At 36.5% G+C, this 20,910-nt stretch overlaps 1 protein-coding gene across 1 annotated transcript in view; it reads left to right on the forward strand.

The window, feature by feature from the left end:
- The first annotated feature begins 5,465 nt into the window (after nucleotides 1–5,465).
- LOC128653289 (amine oxidase [flavin-containing] A) overlaps nucleotides 5,466–20,910 on the forward strand; it is a 75,424-nt gene continuing 59,979 nt past the window's right edge. Inside the window, exons 1-4 of the mRNA XM_053706493.1 lie at nucleotides 5,466–5,648; nucleotides 10,883–10,977; nucleotides 11,842–11,979; nucleotides 16,174–16,278. Of these exons, the coding sequence (XP_053562468.1) occupies nucleotides 5,603–5,648; nucleotides 10,883–10,977; nucleotides 11,842–11,979; nucleotides 16,174–16,278 (384 nt within the window). The 5' untranslated portion in view covers nucleotides 5,466–5,602. The remainder of the gene's footprint in view (nucleotides 5,649–10,882; nucleotides 10,978–11,841; nucleotides 11,980–16,173; nucleotides 16,279–20,910) is intronic.

Here is a 20,910-nt window from a genome sequence, read left to right on the forward strand (position 1 = left end):
TCGTTTTAATTTTTTTTAAGGGGCACTAGGTGGCGATAGAACAGAATAAATTTATTAGAGCAAGAAAGGCCAATGAAACTATTGATCAATATGCTAATGAGCTACCAGGTGTAGTGTATAAAGGTGTGCATGTATGGTATTACCTGTTATGACATGATTAAGAGCAGAAGGCCCAAAACGTGGTCTATACTTGTTCCCTCAATGTATAAATAAAACAAGATTATGAAGCAAAATCCACAGTGCTGCTGTTTTTCTATTTGTATACTTACCTTTGGGGTTGCATGCCCCTACAGCTTGCACGTGAGTACATTGGAAGGCACTGGGCAGTGTTTAACTTTTCTTCTAAGTGAAGAACACTGATATGTAAAACTTTTACAGTAAAAACACAGTGAAACATATTTAAAAATATTAAAATTAAATAAAATTATTATTATTATTATTATTATAGCCCTTTCCATTCAAAATACTTGTCATATACCATATACTATTTAACCCTTTTAAAAGCAATCAGTCCTTAAAAAAACAGTTCTTCAAAATCAATAAAAACTCTTTCAACTATATTAATGCAATAAGTGTCATGTCTTTTCATGCTTAAAACATGTGTTAGTTTACTGTCCATTGAAGTCCCTTAAAAAAAGGAATTGAAACACAAAATATTTATTTTGTGATTCAAACAGAGCATAACATTTTTATTTTTTTATTTTACTATTATCAAATTTCTTTCAATTTCATGGTATTCTTGCAAAACTGCTGCTATGTAGTGCTCCTGACACGTGCCCACTCCTGAGCATATCTACCTCCTTGTTAACAAAGGATACCAAAAATATAAAGTACATTTGATGATAGAAGTAAATTTAAAACATTTTTAAGAATTGTATGCTCATGAAAGAAAGAAAAAATTTGGTTTAATGTAATAGGGTAATATTGGCACACCAAATAATTTATGTATTTTAATATCTTGTTTTTGTTATTTTTATTCTTATTATAGTTAGTTTTTGTTTAATTGCCATGTGAAGAAAATATTTTTTCATTTTATTATCACTTTTATACCTAGTATCCGGCCTTACATATTGAGCTAGATACATTGACTCTATTTTGGCTGCTGAGGACCCTCGTCACCAAGATTAGCCTATGTTCATAATTCATCAAGCCTCACTTCCCCTATGTTTTCTAGCCTATTGCTAGTAGATATTTGTCACAACTGTGCCTAAGAGTGATCCTCAGTCTCATCTTCTCTGGCTCTCTTTTTGTGGCTTTACCCTTTGAACCATTGGATGGCTTTGGTTCAGTTTGATAGTCTCTGGGTCCTACTGCCTGCACTGGTTGGCTCTTTGGCTCTACCTGCCTGCCAGCTGCAAGCAGTAATCTAGTCAGTATCACTATAAAAGGCTGCTTTTCAGTCTCCTCCTTGCCCTGACATTGTGGTTCAGTCCCTTGTTTTTTGCCTCTGACCTGTATCATGCATCCTGCTTTATGGTTGATTTTTTGGCTAACCTGTCTAGTCTTCTGACCATTCTTCTGGATTATCCTTGTGGTTGTTGTTAAATCAGACTGCTTCCTGCTTTTCAGAGCCCTGGCTTGTACCTGGACTTTGCTTTTGTCTTGTATTATATAACTTCTTCCAGAGTATACCCAACCTTGTCCTGTTCAAGGTCCTGTTGCAGGCATTCCTCCTGTCCAAGGCCGCATTGCATGCATTTCTCCTGTCTAAGGTCCCAGTGCAGGTATTCCTCTTCTCCTAAGCTCCAGCTTGGGCATTCCTCCTTGCAAGGCCCCAGTGCAGGCATTCCTCTTGGCCAAGGCCCCGGTGCTGCTCTTAGTCCTGCGGCTTCTGCCAAGTCTTGTGGTTCCTACCAAGGCTCAAGCCCTGTTTCAGTGTATGCTCACCTGCCAAGGCACAGGTCCTGTTCCAGTGTATGCTCACCTGCTAAGGTACAAACTGTATTCCGGTGTACGCTAATATGCCCAGGCACAAACCCTGTTCCAGTGTAAGCTCACAGTGCGGGCATTCCTCCTGCCCATAGCCTTTATGCGGGCACTCCTGCTGCACAGAATCCAAGTTCTTTGTCTCCTGTTGCACAGCATCCAAGTTCTGTGTCTCTAGATGCACAGCATCCAAGTTCTTTGTCTCCTGCTACACAGTGTCCAAGTTCTGTGTCTCTTGCTGCACAGCATCCAAGATCTGTATCTTCTGCTGCACTACATCCAAGTTGTGTGTCTCCTGCTGCACTACATCCAAGTTTTGTGTCTCTTGTTGCACAGTGTCCAAGTTCTGTGTCTCCTGTTGCACAGTGTCCAAGTTCTGTGTCTCCTGTTGCACAGTGTTCAAGTCCTGTGTCTCCTGTTGCACAGTGTCCAAGTCCTGCTGATTATAATATCTGTTCAATAAACTTGTTTTGTTTATGTTTGCCATAATAACTAAAAGAGGAAGTAGACCAGAGAAGCAAATTCCACTGGCCACTTTTAACTCACCAGGGAAACAGTTCCAAACCCTAACCCTTCTCCTCAGAGCTTGACATTATTCCCACGGTGATATATGTTTTAAATGACCCAGTATATGAAATCTGTCACAGAAGAGTAACTGCTGACAATATGGATAATCAGTCATTACAACTGCAACACTTTGGAAAGGGATTCTGTAAATGTATGCAGTTGTTATATTTAATATTGAAATATTTGCTTGTCTGTTTTGTTATGATCAAGAAATATCACTGGATAGATTGAAATTTGGCTTGGCAATCTCTCAGCCGAGAACAAGGGGCTGACCATGGGCGTTGCAGGGAGTTCTCAAGGTATTTTTGGGATTTTCCCTCTAAACCCTGAGATTTAGAAAGACACAATTGTCCATGTGAAGTATCTTATCTCACTATCATACCCGGCTATTTCGCAGGCTGAAGAGGTTGTCTCTTTTGCCTGTTTTGTTCTATTTTATTTTCCTTAACAAATTTTATTTTGTGCATATGTTAAAGTGGATGGTTTTATAAAGGATTTTCTTTCATCATTTGTAATCTTTATAAGAGATTTTCCGGATGCTGGTATCCTTGACAGTGGTAGTCGTCTATGGAGAGAGAAGTTAATGTTCATAAGACAAAATCTGTTCCATTGATTTCAAAGTAGTTGATTTTGCTAAACCCTGTACCAATCATTATGAAGTTGTAGCAAGTTTGTCAGTTGGATACTTGTTTCATTAGCAAGTTTTGCAGAAATCTATCAACCATGATATTTACTAGACAATGAAACTCCTGATAATTTTTATTGGTATAATTGTTTGATGTTTGATAATTTAATGAAGGGAACATTTTTAGATACCTATTGACACTTTAAGGGACACTGAACCCAAATTTTTTCTTTCGTGACTCAGATAGAGCATGCAATTTTCTAATTTACTCCTATTATCAATTTTTCTTCATTCTCTTTCTATATTTATTTGAAAAATTTAAGTGGATGTTTTGTGGTTTAGAAATCTGGACAGCACTTTTTTATTGCTGGATGAATTTATCCACCAATCAGCAAGAACAACCCAGGTTGATCACCAAATATGGGCCGGCATCTAAACTTACATTCTAGCATTTCAAGTAAAGATACCAAGAGAATGAAGAAAATTAATAATAGGAGTAAATGAGAAAGTTGCTTAAAATGTCATGCTCTATCTGAATCACGGAAGAAAAAATGTGGGTTCAGTGTCCCTTTAATTTAACAATGTTGTGCAGTATACAATTACTAAGCTTTTAAAATGTCATTTTTTGTTCAACTTAATGCAGTGTGATCCCACATCAGATAAAGATATGGGGCCAGATTACGAGTGGAGCATAAAATATCACTTATGTGAGCACGATATTTGCACTCCACTCAGTATTACCAGCGCACCCAAATGTGTACTGGTTACAAGTTGAGCACAATGCGAACATAACCTCTTGTTTGCTTTGCTGAAAATGTAGCGCTCATGATAGCGCACTTCCATAATGGGAGCCTCGTCTTGATGTCCTCAGACACGACTGAGAACCTAGTTCACCGAAGAGGGTAAGGTGCACAGTGATGGGCATCAAAGTGTAAATATATTGGTATATATACATATAAATTTATATTCACATATTAACACTTAAATATATGTATATAAGCATATACATATATGTTTACAGTGAACACACAGTCCCTATAGACGGCAATGTAAAGACACGTTTCAGTGCATTTTTTTTTTCTAACACCGCAGACCGCTCACTTTAAGATCTAAAAACTGCCTCATATCGTTATTATTTAAAAAAATAAAAAGTTATTATTTTTTTATTTTTAAAAACAACAGTACACTTAGGGTTAGATTTATCAAAGCTGAGGCGGACAGGGGTGCCTGTGGCGGGGCGAAATTACCTGCAGGTAATCATCATTGCACACAAGCGCAATTTAGCTCTCGCGCAAAATCACGCCCCCTGCACGCTCACAGCCAATCACGCGCGGGCAGGAGCTGTTAATCTCCTAGGTCAGATTCTGGTGGCCGCTACTTGTTAATTTATGGCGAACAATTTCTTGTGAGAACTTGCAGCCGTAGGGCTTTGATAAATCGAGCCCGTAATTGTAAAGGAAATTTTTTAAATTGACAAGAGGTCTGACCTCTGGTTAATGTTTGGAGCGCTAAGTGCTACCGCGAGCTTGCAGTAGCATTAACCAGCCACTTGTAATGGCTGGTTATTTATCGTGCACCTGTAAACGGGCAAATTTGTCCATTTACAGAAAATAAATATATTAATTAGCGCTCCACTTGCAGTTGCTAGCCCATAGCCAGCACGCTGGAGCAAGCTACATGATCAATAAGGCTATGACAGCTACCATGTCAAGCGGTTTAATAAAACGCAACAGATAGACAGGCTATGAAAGTGACTAGGGGTTGTTGTGGGGGGGACACTATAATTAAAAATAGCATTTTTAAAGGTGAGTGGGTGCCAAGCATATTAATTGTGCACATACTGCACAATAATATAAAAAATGTTTACTGTGCTATTAATTGTATTTTAGAGGGTGCTTTACTTTGTGTAACTTGCAATTAATTTAATAGACAGCACCACCTCATACAAAAGTAAAGTATATTCATATTATATTTTAGAGTTCATTTGATTTTAGTTTTAATGATTTGGGGTTTCTTACTCCATTTATATAAAAAAGAAAAATATCTATAATTAGGAAAAATTATGCTTTCAGTTTGTTTATATTATATTATGCTTTGTAGCTTTATAATTCACTACTCAATATTAAAAGTAACTTTATTTCAGTACACTGCATTTCAAATAAATATATCAGGGACAAAATGACAAGAATAAAAAAATGTATGAAAAAATACAATTTGTTTAATATTGTGGATTCAAGCTCTGAATCTCAAACCATGAATTGCAAGTAATCTGGATAAGACACAATCTTACATAATCAGCAGTTTCAGCAAATTATGCAAAGTCACACATATTGTTTACAATGGCAATTTTCCAAAACCAAAGTACATTCATTCAGCTCTTAAAGAGAGTCAGTTTGTGGGAAATTCTACCAACTCCCTCTTTTCTGCGACAGCTGGCAGCATAAGAGTCTTGTCGTTCTGCTAAACAGAAAGAAGGAAGCAAACATGAGCAATGTATATGATGTGATTGTCATCGGTGGGGGTATTTCAGGTAAGTGCAAATCAATAATAAGAATTTTTTTTAATTTACATGAATTTGTCACACTTTAAAGGAATCATAAGAACCTTAATACATCTGGCCTAGTTAACTGCAGTCACATTTAGCATCAAAAACATTATAATTGCATTTATTTTACTAATCTTACAGCAAATAATTTTTAACCTTCAGCTGTAAATATGAGCGTTTGGGAAGATCTAATGCAATTCAACAACTTATCAAATACACTGAGAATGTCTTCTTATTCTATCTTTTCTTCCATAATACATGCTGTGGTTCATATAGATATTGCAAAAATTCTGTAGCAACACCCTTATTTGTTATTGCTTTACTAGTTTAGTTTTGCCTTATACGGTTATGGTATGTTCTCTAACCACTGAGAAATAATTCTGCCTGTAAACCAGTATGTAGGCTCTGTTACATACAGTCTTAATGCAGCTATTAATCTAAATGAACTTTGCTTTTGATCAGAAGACTCCTCTCTCTCTGCATGAGAGTGTAATTAGTTATTCATTTACATGTTTAAAAAGTAAGCTGTGCATAGCTTTATTTTCTGACATTTGCCCTAGAACTTTTCATGATAAACTTTAGAAACTCTAATTCTACAATAAAAGGAATGTTATAATTCTTTGTATCAACCTTATTTTACTAGGGAGAAAAATATTTCACAGTTTTATGACAAAATGTTTCTGTTTCGTGAACAAAACTTTAAAGTACGTATTGCAAAAAATCTAATTTAAATTTAAAAAAAACTTGCTTCCATAGTATTTTAAACTAGTTCCAATGATAAATTATCGTGAATAAAATGATAAGGGGAAAATTATCCTCCACTGTATATACAGTGATACAAAATAGATTATTGTATAGAACATTCAAACGAATTAGATGATGTTTCCGCAAAATATCTCAGCTAGTAGTGTTTCTACTGGAGAAGAGAATTCTGGGTAAGGATGTACAAATTAATTTTACAATGGCTGCTGTGAACATCTGTTTTGGTTCTTTGAGACGTTATAAGCCAGGAGTAGAATTGCACTGACATGATGGAGTCTATATACTGTATATGTGTGTCTGAATTTTTATCACATTCTGTAACACATTGCATACTTTCTGTATTTTATAAACTAGAATATTAAATGTTGACATGACTGGCATACCAAATAACTTTAATAATCAAAGATTAGCTCTTTTATTGGAAAACATGTTGATGACATTTATTACTGTGACCAAGTCTCTTTCTGTGGTCCTAAACAAACTTCTATCATTTGTCAAAATCTCACGTTTCCATAAACTTCTGCAAGTCTGAAATACTTCCCATTTTGTTCCCTACCTCAGTTATACAGGACCTAAAGGTGAATAGTCTCTAGAATCCATAGTTAAAATATTTTGGAACAATGCTGTCCCCAAACCCTGATACACTCTTTAAAAGCAAATGTAATAATATCTTCAGAACATTAGCACACAATACTCCATTGTCTGTCTTAAACTCTGAAATTGGTTTGGTAGAATGAACTCTGTTAAAATGACCCTTCCTACACAATATATTATACGTACCCCCCCAATCTACAGTTCTATGAAAAGCTTACTTGCTCCATTACCCCATTATTTCAGAAACACTTAAAATCTTGAATGACATCCTTAAAAAAAAAAAAAATCATATTTCATGACAGCCATTCATGTTGATACACATTTTAAAGAATCCTATTTTCCATCTGGCACTAAATATTATCCCTTCAGTCCCATCTGATATCACCAAATTGATAACGTTCTTTCTAGTGATGTATTATTTAAACAAACCTACATTAAAAGCACAAATAGAACCTTTGGCGGGTGTTTTTTAAAGGGACAGTCAACACCAGAATTTTTGTTATTTTAAAAGATAGATAATCCCTTAATTACCAATTCCCGAGTTTTGCATAACCAACACAGTTATAATTATACACGTTTTACCTCTGTAATTTCCTTGTATCTAAGCCTCAGCAGACTGCCCCCTTATTTCAGTTCTTTTGACAGACTTGCATTTTAGTTAATCAGAGCTGACTCCATGGTAAATTCACATGCATGAGCTCAATGTTATCTTTATGAAACACGTGAACTAATGTCCTCTAGTGGTGAAAAACTATCAAAATGCATTTAGATTAGAGGCAGCCTTCAAGGTCTGAGAAATTAGCATATGAACCTCCTAGGTTTAGCTTTCAACTAAGAATACCAAGAGAACAAAGCAAAATTGGTGATAAAAGTAAATTGGAAAGTTGTTTAAAATTACATGCCCTATTTGAAACATGCAAGTTTTTTTTGGACTTGACTGTCCCTTTAACATTTCTCAAATGTTATACTTTTCTTATAGGCTTGGACAAAACTTCATTATGGATTTGCACAGATATTTCTGTGTTACTCTATTACACAAATAAATCTGGTGTGGAAAATAGCTGAATGCTGCTGCTTGTGATCTGAACAAAATCCTGCCCATGCCTATTTCGTGATGCAACAAATGTATTTAGTTGTTTTTATCCTACCAGAACAAATAGATTAGCCAATAAAAAAACGGAACAATGAAAATAATGATCACAAACTAATTATAATATTAATCCCAGTTAGGAAAAAATGACAGACAGCATCTATTTCACAGTTACATGTATGAGTTTTGGTTTAAGTGACTTCAGTACAAATGACGAACGTAATAATCAATAGACTGGACGAATCAGATAATAACATTACTGAAGTGAAGGGAATATTCCATGAAAGTAAGGAGTACTTAAAATGATTTAGTATTTCATTAGATGTAATGGCAACAGGTTTTGTAAAATAAAACAGCTTCAAAAAAACATAATTTACACCCATTAATGATTCTGTTCCTTCTGCAAAAAAAACCTGTAATATTACAGTGGCAACAAGTCTGTGAAAAACAAAATGAAATAACTATAAAACGTGTTGATATATAAATGAAGGGAATAATTCTTATGAGAATGTACAAAAGAACAGTAAAAGAATAACTAATTGAATATAAATAAACAACAACAAAAAAACATGCAGTATAAATAATAGGATAACTAAATCAGTATTCATGGTATCAAGGATCCCTACAGATTTTGGCCTTGTCAGTTCTGCTTATTGTAAATGTCCTTTCCCTTTGAATAAGGGCTCTGATCTAGTCCACATTTGAAAGATTTTTGTGAGAACAATTAGCTGCTTGTTCTATAGTTATTTTCCTTACATTAGAATTCATGGCATGGATTCAAGTTTCTGCTGTGTTGTTCCGTTTACTTTCAATACCCTCCACTGGTTATGTGAAATGAGAAAGATAAAAAGGTTTTGTACTTATTGTATGAGTAATGAAAAGTGTGGCTTTATATGTAATGTGTTTGAGTTTGTGATACAGAATAAAAAAATATTTTAGTGCAAACGTTTTGCACTGTTTAGTTTCCAACTCTATTTGTTTAAAATCCTGCAAAGGAGTTAAACACAGTTAAATTCCTGCTGATGACAGCTGGTGATGTCTGCTATTGATTGGTTTAGCAGCTGTTTCTTGCTCAGGACCAATAGTTCACTGAGGCTCCCAAGAGGGACATTAAATGTGCGCTTAAAGAGACAGTCTACTCTAGAATTGTTATTGTTTAAAAAGATAGATAATCCCTTTATTACCCATTCCCTAGTTTTGCATAATCAACACAGTTATATTAATATACTTTTTACCTCTGTGATTACCTTGTGTCTAAGCCTCTGCAGACTGCCTCCTTATTTTAGTTATTTTAGTTATTTAGCCAATCAGTGCTGACTCCTAGGTAAATCCACAGGAGTAAGCACAATGTTATATATATGGCACTTGTGATCTAGCCCTCTCTAGCTGGGAAAAACTTTCCATATGCACTGAGATAAGAGGAGGCCTTCAAGAACTTAGGAATTAGCATATGAGCCTACCTAGGTTAAGCTTTCGACAAAGAATACCAAAAGAACAAAGCAAATTTGAGGATAAAAGTAAATTGGAAAGTGGTTTAACATTGTATGCTTTATCTGAATCATGAAAGTTTAATTTTGACTACACTGTCCCTTTAATCCCATGAGGGGGGGGGGTTAAACACAAAGAGTTGAGGGCATCAATATTGCAAAAATATTATGCCATAGTGAATTGTTGCATGCCATTTTTCCACCAGACTGTCCCTTTAAGATTGCGATTTCATTGAAGGTGGAAGTTAGTTGGAAATTTTTCCTTCTGGAGTAGATGATTGCATTTATTTTATGTTAAAGGGACACTGAACCCAATTTTTTTCTTTCGGGATTCAGATAGAGCATGACATTTTAAGCAACTTTCTAATTTACTCCTATTATCAAAATTTTTTATTCTCTTGGTATCTTTATTTGAAATGCAAGAATTTAAGTTTAGATGCTGGCCCATTTTTGGCGAACAACCTGGGTTGTCCTTGTTGATTGGTGGATAAATTCATCCACCAATAAAAAAGTCCTGTCCAGAGTTCTGAACCCCAAAAAAAACTTCTGCCCCCTTGCTATTAAATAAAGATAGCAAGAAAACAAAGACATTTTCATAATAGGAGTAAATTATGCTCTATCTGAACCATGAAAGAAAACATTTGGGTTCAGTGTCCCTTTAATATCTTCTTGTTGAAGTTCCATATTCTATTTTTTTTTAAAGAAACATCTGCTTTCTGTGGTATCTGTAAAGTAAGAGATAACATATTTTCTATAAAATATATATTGAAACGTGGAAATATTTTCATCTGTTAAATATAAAGAAAAATAGGACACATTAGTATCATTTAAATACTGTTCTTTTATGTAGAACTGTACACAAACTACACAAAATACTATTTTCATTTTAACATTATGTTGAATCTGTTCAGTATAAATGTATGTTCCTGTGTGCAGTAAAGGCCTATTGCATATTGACTGATACTAAAAAATCCTACTACTTTATTAGTGAGCAACAACTGATCTCGTTGTCTCAAGCCTCCAAACCAATCAAGAACAGCATATGTGCATAGTTGCCAATCACCAAGCATGTCCAGGTCAGGATCAGTTTTGTCAGTCTGGAGCTAACTTTAACTGTGTGTTTAATGTTTTTACATATTGTTATAGACATATAATAAATACTCTAATGCATTAGGACATTTTCTTATTACAGCTTTATGTCCCTTTAAATCCAGTAAAAAAAAATTAATTATTTTACTTTACCTTTTTTCACAAAATAAATCTAAATTAAATATTTGTACTTCTAGGTCTGTCATCTGCTAAACTTCTGGCTGAAAATGGGCTCAACGTTGTGGTATTGGAGGCTCAAGACAGAGTTGGTGGAAGAACCCACACAATACGGGTAAATATTTTATAATTAAAGGGACAATACAGTCAAAACATGGCATGCTGTAATCTGTAAGAGCATGTCATTTTAAGACTAACGACCCCAGACTACTGTGTGTTTAACTCCAACAAAGTGGTTAATTACAGTATAAACAAATCCAATCAGTGGCGCTAGTTCCACATTTGAGTCATGCGACTAGAGCTGCGGACTGGATTAGCATTGCTTCCCACTTGAGACCAGCATTGGTCTCAAGTGGGAAACTTGAGTGGGAAATTTGAGACCCAACTTGAGTCCCAATTAGTAATTCTACTGTGTGTTTAACCCCTTTGTGGGTTAAGACAGAGGCGTAACTAGAAACCACAGGGCCCAGGTGCAAGAATCTAAGAAGGGCCCATTTGTTTGCATGGACGCAGGGGGATTGCACAAGAGAGATGTTGTGCAGACTTAAATGTTACTAGCCAATGTTGCATAGCCGATGGTTATTGTATACGGACAGGTTTCCTGCCTGGAAACTTGATCACTCATAACTTCTTCAATCTACCTTTGTATATACATTCAGCATCATATTATGTTCATACATTACTGAAATGTATACCGTATTACCAGCTGTGGAATATATGTCTTTCTAAAAAGTTTTTTTATACTTTAATATATATTTACATACTTTTCACATTTGTTTTCACCACATTTTTCATATTCACATATTAATGTTCACATTTATTGAACTTTGTTTTAATTTTTCAATCCATGTTAAAAAAGTAATTGCCAATATTTTATAGCATGCAAATTAGCATTATTGTTTATTATGTTAGGATATGACAATAAAAAATTTTTTTTTATAGTTAATAACTTATTTTTTTGCTTTCTTTCTATTAAAAGAATAAAACTGTTAGTTACGTTGATGTTGGAGGATCATACGTGGGACCGACCCAAAATCACATATTACGGATGGCAAAGGAATTAGGTGTTCAGACATATAAAGTAAATACCAATGGACGCCTTGTTGAACATGCTAAGGTAATCAACTCATCATCATAATAAATATTTGAACTTGGCTTGTGATGTTCATTGTGGTAGATGCTTAGCTAAAAATGTTTGCATTAGAGAAACTAAAAAAGCACAGAATAAAGATATTGGCATCTATTTATAAAGCTGTCAACCGCAAATACGTTGGAATTCCGCAGCGTATTTGTGGCGAGCCTGATTCCCCTTAGTTATCAAACCCTACCGACCGGCAAAAGTAGAATTTTGTGACGTAACATACGATCCGCCGGACTCAGTCCGACACAGATCGATGCATACGTCATTACAGATGTTCCAAATGCAAATTCGGCACAATCTGACTACTTTTGCTAGTTATCAATTTTCTAACAGGTACGCTCGCCACTATTCCGGCCCATCGTACCTGGTTTTCAATCCGCCGCCCTGGAGGCGGCGGATGCCATAGGAATCAATGGGAGTTTGAAAGCAGCGAAAGCTTATGTTCACTGCTGCCCGATATCCCATTGATTCCTATGGGAAGTTTACACCTTAACATGTACCCCGAGTCTAAACACCCCTAACCTGCCTCCCCGACACTGCCGCCACCTACATTATACTTATTAACCCCTAATCTACCCCCCTACACCGCCGCCACCTACATTATACTTATTAACCCCTAATCTGCCCCCTACACCGCCACCACCTACATTATACTTATTAACCCCTAATCTTCCCCCCCTACACTGCCGCCACCTACATTATACTTATTAACCCCTAATCTGTCCGCCCTACACTGCCGCCACCTACATTATACTTATTAACCCCTAATCTGCCCCTCCTACACCGCCGCCACCTACATTATACTTATTAACCCCTAATCTGCCACACCCTACACCGCCCCATCTACATTATACTTATTAACCCCTAATCTACCTCCCCTACACCGCCGTCACCTACATTATATTTCTTAACCGCTAATCTGCTGCCCCCTAAACCGCCGCCACTATATTAAATTTATTAACCCCTAAACCTAAGTCTAACCCTAACCCCCACTAACTTAAATATAATTTAAATAAATCTAAATAAATATTCCTATATTAAATAAATTATTCCTATTTAAAACTAAATACTTACCTATAAATAAACTAATAGTTACATTGTAGCTATCTTAGGGTTTATTTTTATTTTACAGGCAAGTTTGTATTTATTTTAACTAGGTACAATAGTTATTAAATATTTATTAACTATTTAATAACGTCCTAGTTAAAATAAATACAAATATGCCTGTAAAATAAAACCTAACCTAAGTTACAATTACACCTAATTCTACACTATAATGAAATGAATTCCCTAAATTAAATACAATTAATTACAATTAAATAAAATTATCCAAAGTACAAAAAAACAAACACTAAATTACAGAAAATAATAAACAAATTACAAGATTTTTAAACTAATTACACCTAATCAAATCCCCCTAACAAAATAAAAAAGCCCCCCCAAAATAAAAAAAGCCCTACCCTACACTAAATGACAAATAGCCCTTAAAAGGGCCTTTTGCGGGGCATTGCTCCAAAGTAATCAGCTCTTTTACCTTTAAACAAAAAATTACAAACCCCCCAACATTAAAACCCACCACCCACACACCCAACCCTACTCTAAAACCCACCCAATCCCCCCTTAAAAAAACCTAACACTAACCCCTTGAAGATCACCCTACCGTGAGAAGTCTTCACCCAACCGGGCCGAAGTCCTCATGAAGCCGGCAGAAGTGGTCCTACAGACGAGCAGAAGTGGTCCTCCAGATGGGCAGAAGTCTTCATCCAGACGGCATCTTCTATCTTCATCCATCCGGCGCAGAGCGGCTCCATCTTCAAGACATCCGACGCGGGGCATCCTGTTCATCCGACGTCTTCTTCAACAATGACGGATCCTTTAAGTGACGTAATCCAAGATGGCATCCCTTCAATTCCGATTGGCTGATAGAATTCTATCAGCCAATCGGAATTAAGGTAGAATGCAATCAGCCAATAGGATTGAAGTTGAATCCTATTGGCTGATCCAATAAGCCAATAGAATGCGAGCTCAATCCTATTGGCTGATTGGATCAGCCAATAGGATTGAACTTCAATCCTATTGGCTGATTGCATCAGCCAATAGGATTTTTCTTACCTTAATTCCGATTGGCTGATAGCATTCTATCAGCCAATCGGAGTTGAAGGGATGCCATCTTGGATGACGTCACTTAAAGGAACCATCATTGTTGAAGAAGACGTCGGATGAAGAGGATGCTCCGCGTTGGATGTCTTGAAGATGGAGCCGCTCCGCGCCGGATGGATGAAGATAGAAGATGCCGTCTGGATGAAGACTTCTGCCCGTCTGGAGGACCACTTCTGCCCGTCTGGAGGACCACTTCTGCCGGCTTCATTGAGGACTTCGGCCCGGTTGGGTGAAGACTTCTCACGGTAGGGTGATCTTCAAGGGGTTAGTGTTAGGTTTTTTTAAGGGGGGATTGGGTGGGTTTTAAAGTAGGGTTGGTTGTGTGGGTGGTGGGTTTTAATGTTGGGGGGGATTGTACATTTTTTTTACAGGTAAAAGGGTTGATTACTTTGGGGCAATGCCCCGCAAAAGGCCCTTTTAAGGGCTATTTGTCATTTAGTGTAGGGTAGGGCTTTTTTATTATAGGGGGGCTTTTTTATTTTGTTAGGGGGATTAGATTAGTTGTAATTAGTTTAAAAATCTTGTAATTTGTTTATTGTTTTCTGTAATTTAGTGTTTGTTTTTTTGTACTTTAGATAATTTTATTTAATTGTATTTAATTATATTTAGTTTAGGGAATTAATTTAATTATAGTGTAGTGTTAGGTGTAATTGTAACGTAGGTTAGGTTCTATTTTACAGGTATATTTGTATTTATTTTAACTAGGAAGTTATTAAATAGTTAATAACTATTTAATAACTATTGTACCTAGTTAAAATAAATACAAACTTGCCTGTAAAATAAAAATAAACCCTTAGATAGATACAATGTAACTATTAGTTATATTGTAGCTAGCTTAGGGTTTATTTTGTAGGTATTTAGTTTTAAATAGGAATAATTTATTTAATGATAGGAATATTTATTTAGATTTATGTAAATTATATTTAAGTTAGGGGGTGTTAGGGTTAGACTTAGGTTTAGGGGTAAATAAATTTAATATAGCAGCGGCGACGTTGGGGGCGGCAGATTAGGGGTTAATAAATGTAGGTAGGTGGCGGCGGTGTAGGGGGGCAGATTAGGGGTTAATAAATATAATGTAGGTGGCGGTAGATTGGGGTTAATAAATATAATGTAGGTGGCGGTGGTGTAGGGGGCAGCAGATTAGGGGTTAATAAGTGTAATGTAGGTGGCGGCGGTGTAGGGGGCGGCAGATTAGGGGTTAATAAGTATAATATAGGCGGCGGTGGGCTCCGGGAGCGGCAGTTTAGGGGTTAAACACTTTATTTAGTTGCGGCGGGGTCCGTGAGCGGCGGTTTAGGGGTTAATATATTTATTAGAGTTGCGGTGGGCTCCGGGAGCGGCGGTATAGGGGGTAAAACAGTATAGTATAGTGTGGGTGTTTAGTGACAGGGTACCAATAAAGCTGGGAAAAAGCCGAAGAGCAGCGAGATCGATGACTGTTAGTTAACAACAGTCCGCTGCTCATCGCACCGTACTTGGTGCGTGGCTTTTTGACAGCTTTTTTGATAATTTTGGAGAGCGTATTCAGGACCGCAGCAGCAATGTTAGGCGATCTTAGGCGAGTGTATTGGTGCCGTCAAATGCAAGTAAATTGACGGCTTGATAAATAGATGCCATTGTATGCTAGTGTCATATTGTAGTCAAAATTCCTAAAACATATTTGCAGTCAAAAATTGACTTGACAAAGTGCCCAAAATATTTAACATAGATATCAGAGTGCATGCTCCTGAGTCTACCTAGGTATGCTGTTCAACAAAGTATAGCAAGAGAATAAAGTAAATTTGATAACTATTTCCTTTCAAAACAGATGACAGAAATGACTACACTCAGTAATAAGGTATTTGAAAATATTAAAAGTGAATTATTTAATTTCTATTATAACCATAGGGAGAGTTCAGACATATAGACTTTTATAAATATATTAATTTGCTGATAAAAAGGAATGGTACCAGAAAACAACTGAACATAGTATATGAATATATATGTATAATGGGAAATTTTGCTTTGCAGGGCAAATCTTACACATTTTATGGAGCCTTACCACCAGTATATAATCCACTGGTTTTGCTGGATTTAAACAACCTAATTAGAACAATGGATAACTGGGGCAAAGAGGTATGAATAGTTATAAGTCTTTTAAAACAAAAAGCTGTATTGTTTGGTAGCATTCACAGTCTTTAAACTAAATAAGAATGTAGAGAGTTAGCAGCAATTTTGAATGGGTGACGTGTAATCATTTAGGGACAGATTACAAGTGGCGCGCTAACAGATACACGCAAGCGATATGGGGATTATCACGGTTGTTTGCGTGCGTCTGAAGGGGCGCTCGTATTACAAGTTGAAAGTAAATGTGATCGCTTGAGCACAATTGAATTTAACGTGCGTCGAGATAGCATGACCTCCGAGCTCTGGTTAACTGTTACACTCAAATAAAAAGTGTCACAAAACACATCAAAAATACAATAAGAATAACAACAAGATCAAGTATACAATGAGCAATGACAGACAGTACAATATATCCAGTGTTACATCTTCAGGATATCCTTTGGCTTGAAAATATAACATACATGTCCATAAAGAATTTTGATCGGATGATAAGAGCTATTGTCCATGGCTGTCTAGAACTCCTCCAGGGAGCCCCAGGAAAGGCCACTTAGAGCTAGTCAAAGTAAGACAAGATTAATATTGCAAAGTTAGCAGTCTCGCTACTAAATTCTTAATTGTCAAAGTGCTTAAATATTATGTAATTATGGTCATTGTATAAACAAGGGATAATGAAATAAACGATTAATAATAAGAGAAAGGATAACACAGATTGTTCTTACCAGCATTAACATTTTGCCATTGGTAGAACTAATATCAGGAGAAATGAGAGAAAATAAGAAGATCTCTATGCCCGTGCTGAATGAAATGGCAAGAAAAAATCAAATACAAACAAAACTACAAAGAAGAATAAAAAAATAAAAAAAAGGGGAGGAAGGGGGGGAGGAAAGGGGGAGAGGGAGGTTGCATTCAATGGGTCAGGAAGGGGACAGGGAATGGATGAGAGGAACCGTTCTCAGGACTGTAACATATCCTGATCGGAGGGGCAAATATTGCCTACAACTGAGTGCTAATCAGGACCATACTCCCAGATCATAATTTGAAGGTCTTCTGAACCATGTATGTGAGAAACATATGATTCCATCGCTTTTACAAAGTTTAGAATATCGACTACCTGTGTCCAAGAGGGCACGGTCTGTTGGAGCCACAACCTGGCCAGAGCTAGATCAAAAATACATTTAACAGTACAGTTACACTCATATTAACACTGTCTAATAAAAAATATTTTTATAAATTGCAAAAAAAATAGTTGTAAGGGCTCAAAGATATGAGGTCTCGGGTGTTAGAAGAAAAAGCACTGCAAGGGGCTTTAACATAGAGATACATACATATACATGTCTAAAGATGGATATGTATCTATATATATATATATATATATATATATATATATATATATATACACTGTATATATATATATATATGTTTATATGTGTACATATGTATATATGTGTTTATATGTGTATTTGTGCATTTACATACATATACACACATGAATACATATGTATACATATATAGACATATATAGAAGTGCATTGGAGTAAATAGAACATATTCTGCTATGTTAAGAACATTGGAATGGGAAACATTCATATTTTCATGTCTTGTAAGCGCACTTGAGAAAATTTATTTATTTATTTATAAAATATTTTACCAGGAAGGATACATTGAGATTTCTCTCGTTTCAAGTATGTCCTGGGTCCACAAAACATTACATTGATACAATGGGGTACAATAAAATTAAAAAACAATAATAATACACAATATATGCAAAAATTTTATATAGAACAGGTAGGAAATATGTAATTAACCATGACAGGTGCATTCTGTTTTGAGATATGTAGAGAGGGATCTCTTAAAGCATATTAGGCTTGGGGAAAGTTTGAAAGTGTGCGGGAGATCATTCCATAACTGTGGTGCTCTGTAGGAAAAGGAGGATCGAGCTGCTTTCTTTTTGTATTGAGGCAGACTAAATAATGTGTTTGTACTGGATCGGAGGTTATAGGAGGTGGGAATAGCTGGAGAGAGCATTCTGCTCAGGTAGGGTGGGAGCTTCCCAGAAAGGCTCTTAAACACAAGGCAGGAAAGATTGACGGTGCATCTGAATTCCAGCGACAGCCAGTTTAGTTCTTTTAGCATGTCACAATGGTGGGTCCTGTAGTTACATTGTAGCACAAGTTATACAATGTATTAAGTTTATTAAGGTGAGTTTGCGGTGCAGGTGCATATACTATGTCCCCATAATCCATTATAGGCATCAGCATTTGCTGTACAATGTTTTCCTTTACTGTAGGGCTGAGGCAGGATTTGTTTCTGTACAGGGCACCTAGTTTTGGAAAAAGTTTTGATGCAAGTTTTTCTATGTGGGGGCCAAAAGATAGATTAGGGTCTAAGAACATACCCAAGTATTTGAAAGAGTGGACTGCAGTAAGCGTGCAATTGGATTTTGTTTTGATGCGTAGGTGGGAATTTTGTAATTTGTGTAATTTAGGACCCGTTCCAAAGATCATTGTGACAGTTTTGTCAGTGTTTAGGAAGAGTTTGTTTTTTGAGATCCACTTTTCTACCTCTGTGAACTGGTCTTGGAGCACTGCTTCAAGCTGCGGCAGATCAGATTTGTTTGCATAGATTACCATGTCGTCTGTGTACATGAGTACAGTTGAAGATTTGCAGACATTAGGCAGATCATTTATAAATAATGTGAATAGTAGGGGGCCGAGAATGGAACCTTGGGGAACACCACACGTGACTGGGAGAGGGAGGGAGTCACTGTTAGAAACGGAGACATATTGTGATCGATCCGATACATATGATCGAAACCAGGTTAACGGACGATCAGCAATACCAGAGATTTTTAGTTTGAGCAGTAGTATGTCGTGGTCCACTGTGTCAAAAGCCTTTGCGAAATCAAGGAAAATAGCTCCAATTAGGTCTCCTTGTTCCATGCCAGTTTGGATGTCGTTGCAAACTTTTAGGAGGGCAGTTGTAGTGGAGTGATTCGGTCGAAAACCTGATTGATCAGGGGTCAGATAGTTACAAAGTTGGTAATACGATTGGGTTTGCGTGCAAGAATGGTGTTATTTTTTTCTTCTTCACTTTTCTTGCTCCTTTGACATCTATGGGGGAATATGTTAATGCGGTCATAATATTCGAAGTTCCACTTTTTGCGCGTATTGGGTTAGCTTAAGAGCAAAAACATTTTACATTCAACTTGCAATATGAGCTAGCACTAAAAAATAGATATAGAGCTCCACTCGCAATCAAGCCCTTAATGTTTTTGCTAAGAAATGTCTTGCAGTTTTGGTCTCTAAGTTACTGAAAATCTCATTAAAACATAACATTTCTTTATGATTCAGTGCAACATATTTGACCAACTTGAATTTGAAGCTGTGTCATGCTTAATATGTACAAAACAACCGAGATATTAATCTGATTAACTGTTTCTTATATTTAAAGGGACATGAAACCCCCCCAAAAAATGTCATGACTCAGATGGAGCATACAATTTTAAACAACATTCCAATAATATTTTTATTATCAATTTTGTTCCATTGTCTTGGAATTCATTATTAAAAGAGCAGCAATGCACTACTGGGAGCTAGCTAAACACATCTGTAAGCCAATGACAAGAGACATACTGTATGTGCAGCCACCAATCAGCAGCTAGCTCCCAGCTCCTGTGCCTACCTAGGTATTATTTTCAACAAAGGATACCAAGAGACCAAAGCAAATTAGATAATAGAACTAAATTGTAAAGTTGTTTAAAATTGTATTCTGTATCAGAATCATGAAAGAAAAATTTGGCGTTTCAAAGATATACTGTACATGTACACAGATGCCACTTATTTGTTCTTAGACTGACTCACACCCTCAATTGACACAAAGGGGTCCATTTATCAAGCTCCGAATGGAGCTTGTGGGCCTGTGTTTCTGGCGAGTCTTTAGACTCGCCAGAAACACCAGTTATGAAGCAGCGGTCTAAAGAGCGCTGCTCCATAACCCTGTCCGCCTGCTCTGATGAAACGGACAGGAATCTTCGGAAATCAACCCAATCGAGTACGATCGGGTTGATTGACACCTCGTTGCTGGACGCGAGTTAGCAGGGGGCGGTGTTGCAATGTTAAATGCGGAGAGCGTATTGCTCTCCGCATTCAGCGAGGTCTTGGGGACCTGATCCGCACTGTCGGATCAGGTCCGGAAGACCTTTAATAAATAGGCCCCAATCATTCATGCACATATATACACACACTTGCACTGCTCAGACATACTCACGTATTTATCTGCAACACTCACGCAATACAGAATCAAAACAGAATTCAAAGATTTTTCATTGCTTTTGTTGTGCAGCTCCTTTATTGTAAATCAGGCAGGATGTATAGGTTGAACTCAATGGTCTTCTGTCTTCTTTCATGAAAATGTAATGTTAGAACTGTTTTTGCTAATTAGGTTCACTATATGCATAGATCAGTGATAGCAAACCTTGGCACTCCAGATGTTTCAAAACTACATTTCCCATAATGCTCGACTGGACATCAGACTCCCTAAGCATCATGGTAAATGTAGTTCTGAAACATCTGGAGTGCTAAGGTTTGCCATCACTGGTATTGATGCTGCTTATAAATATATTAAATGAGTGTTATATTTGTA

This window comes from Bombina bombina, chromosome 3 (assembly GCF_027579735.1).
Source record: "Bombina bombina isolate aBomBom1 chromosome 3, aBomBom1.pri, whole genome shotgun sequence".
Taxonomy (NCBI): Eukaryota; Metazoa; Chordata; class Amphibia; order Anura; family Bombinatoridae; genus Bombina; species Bombina bombina.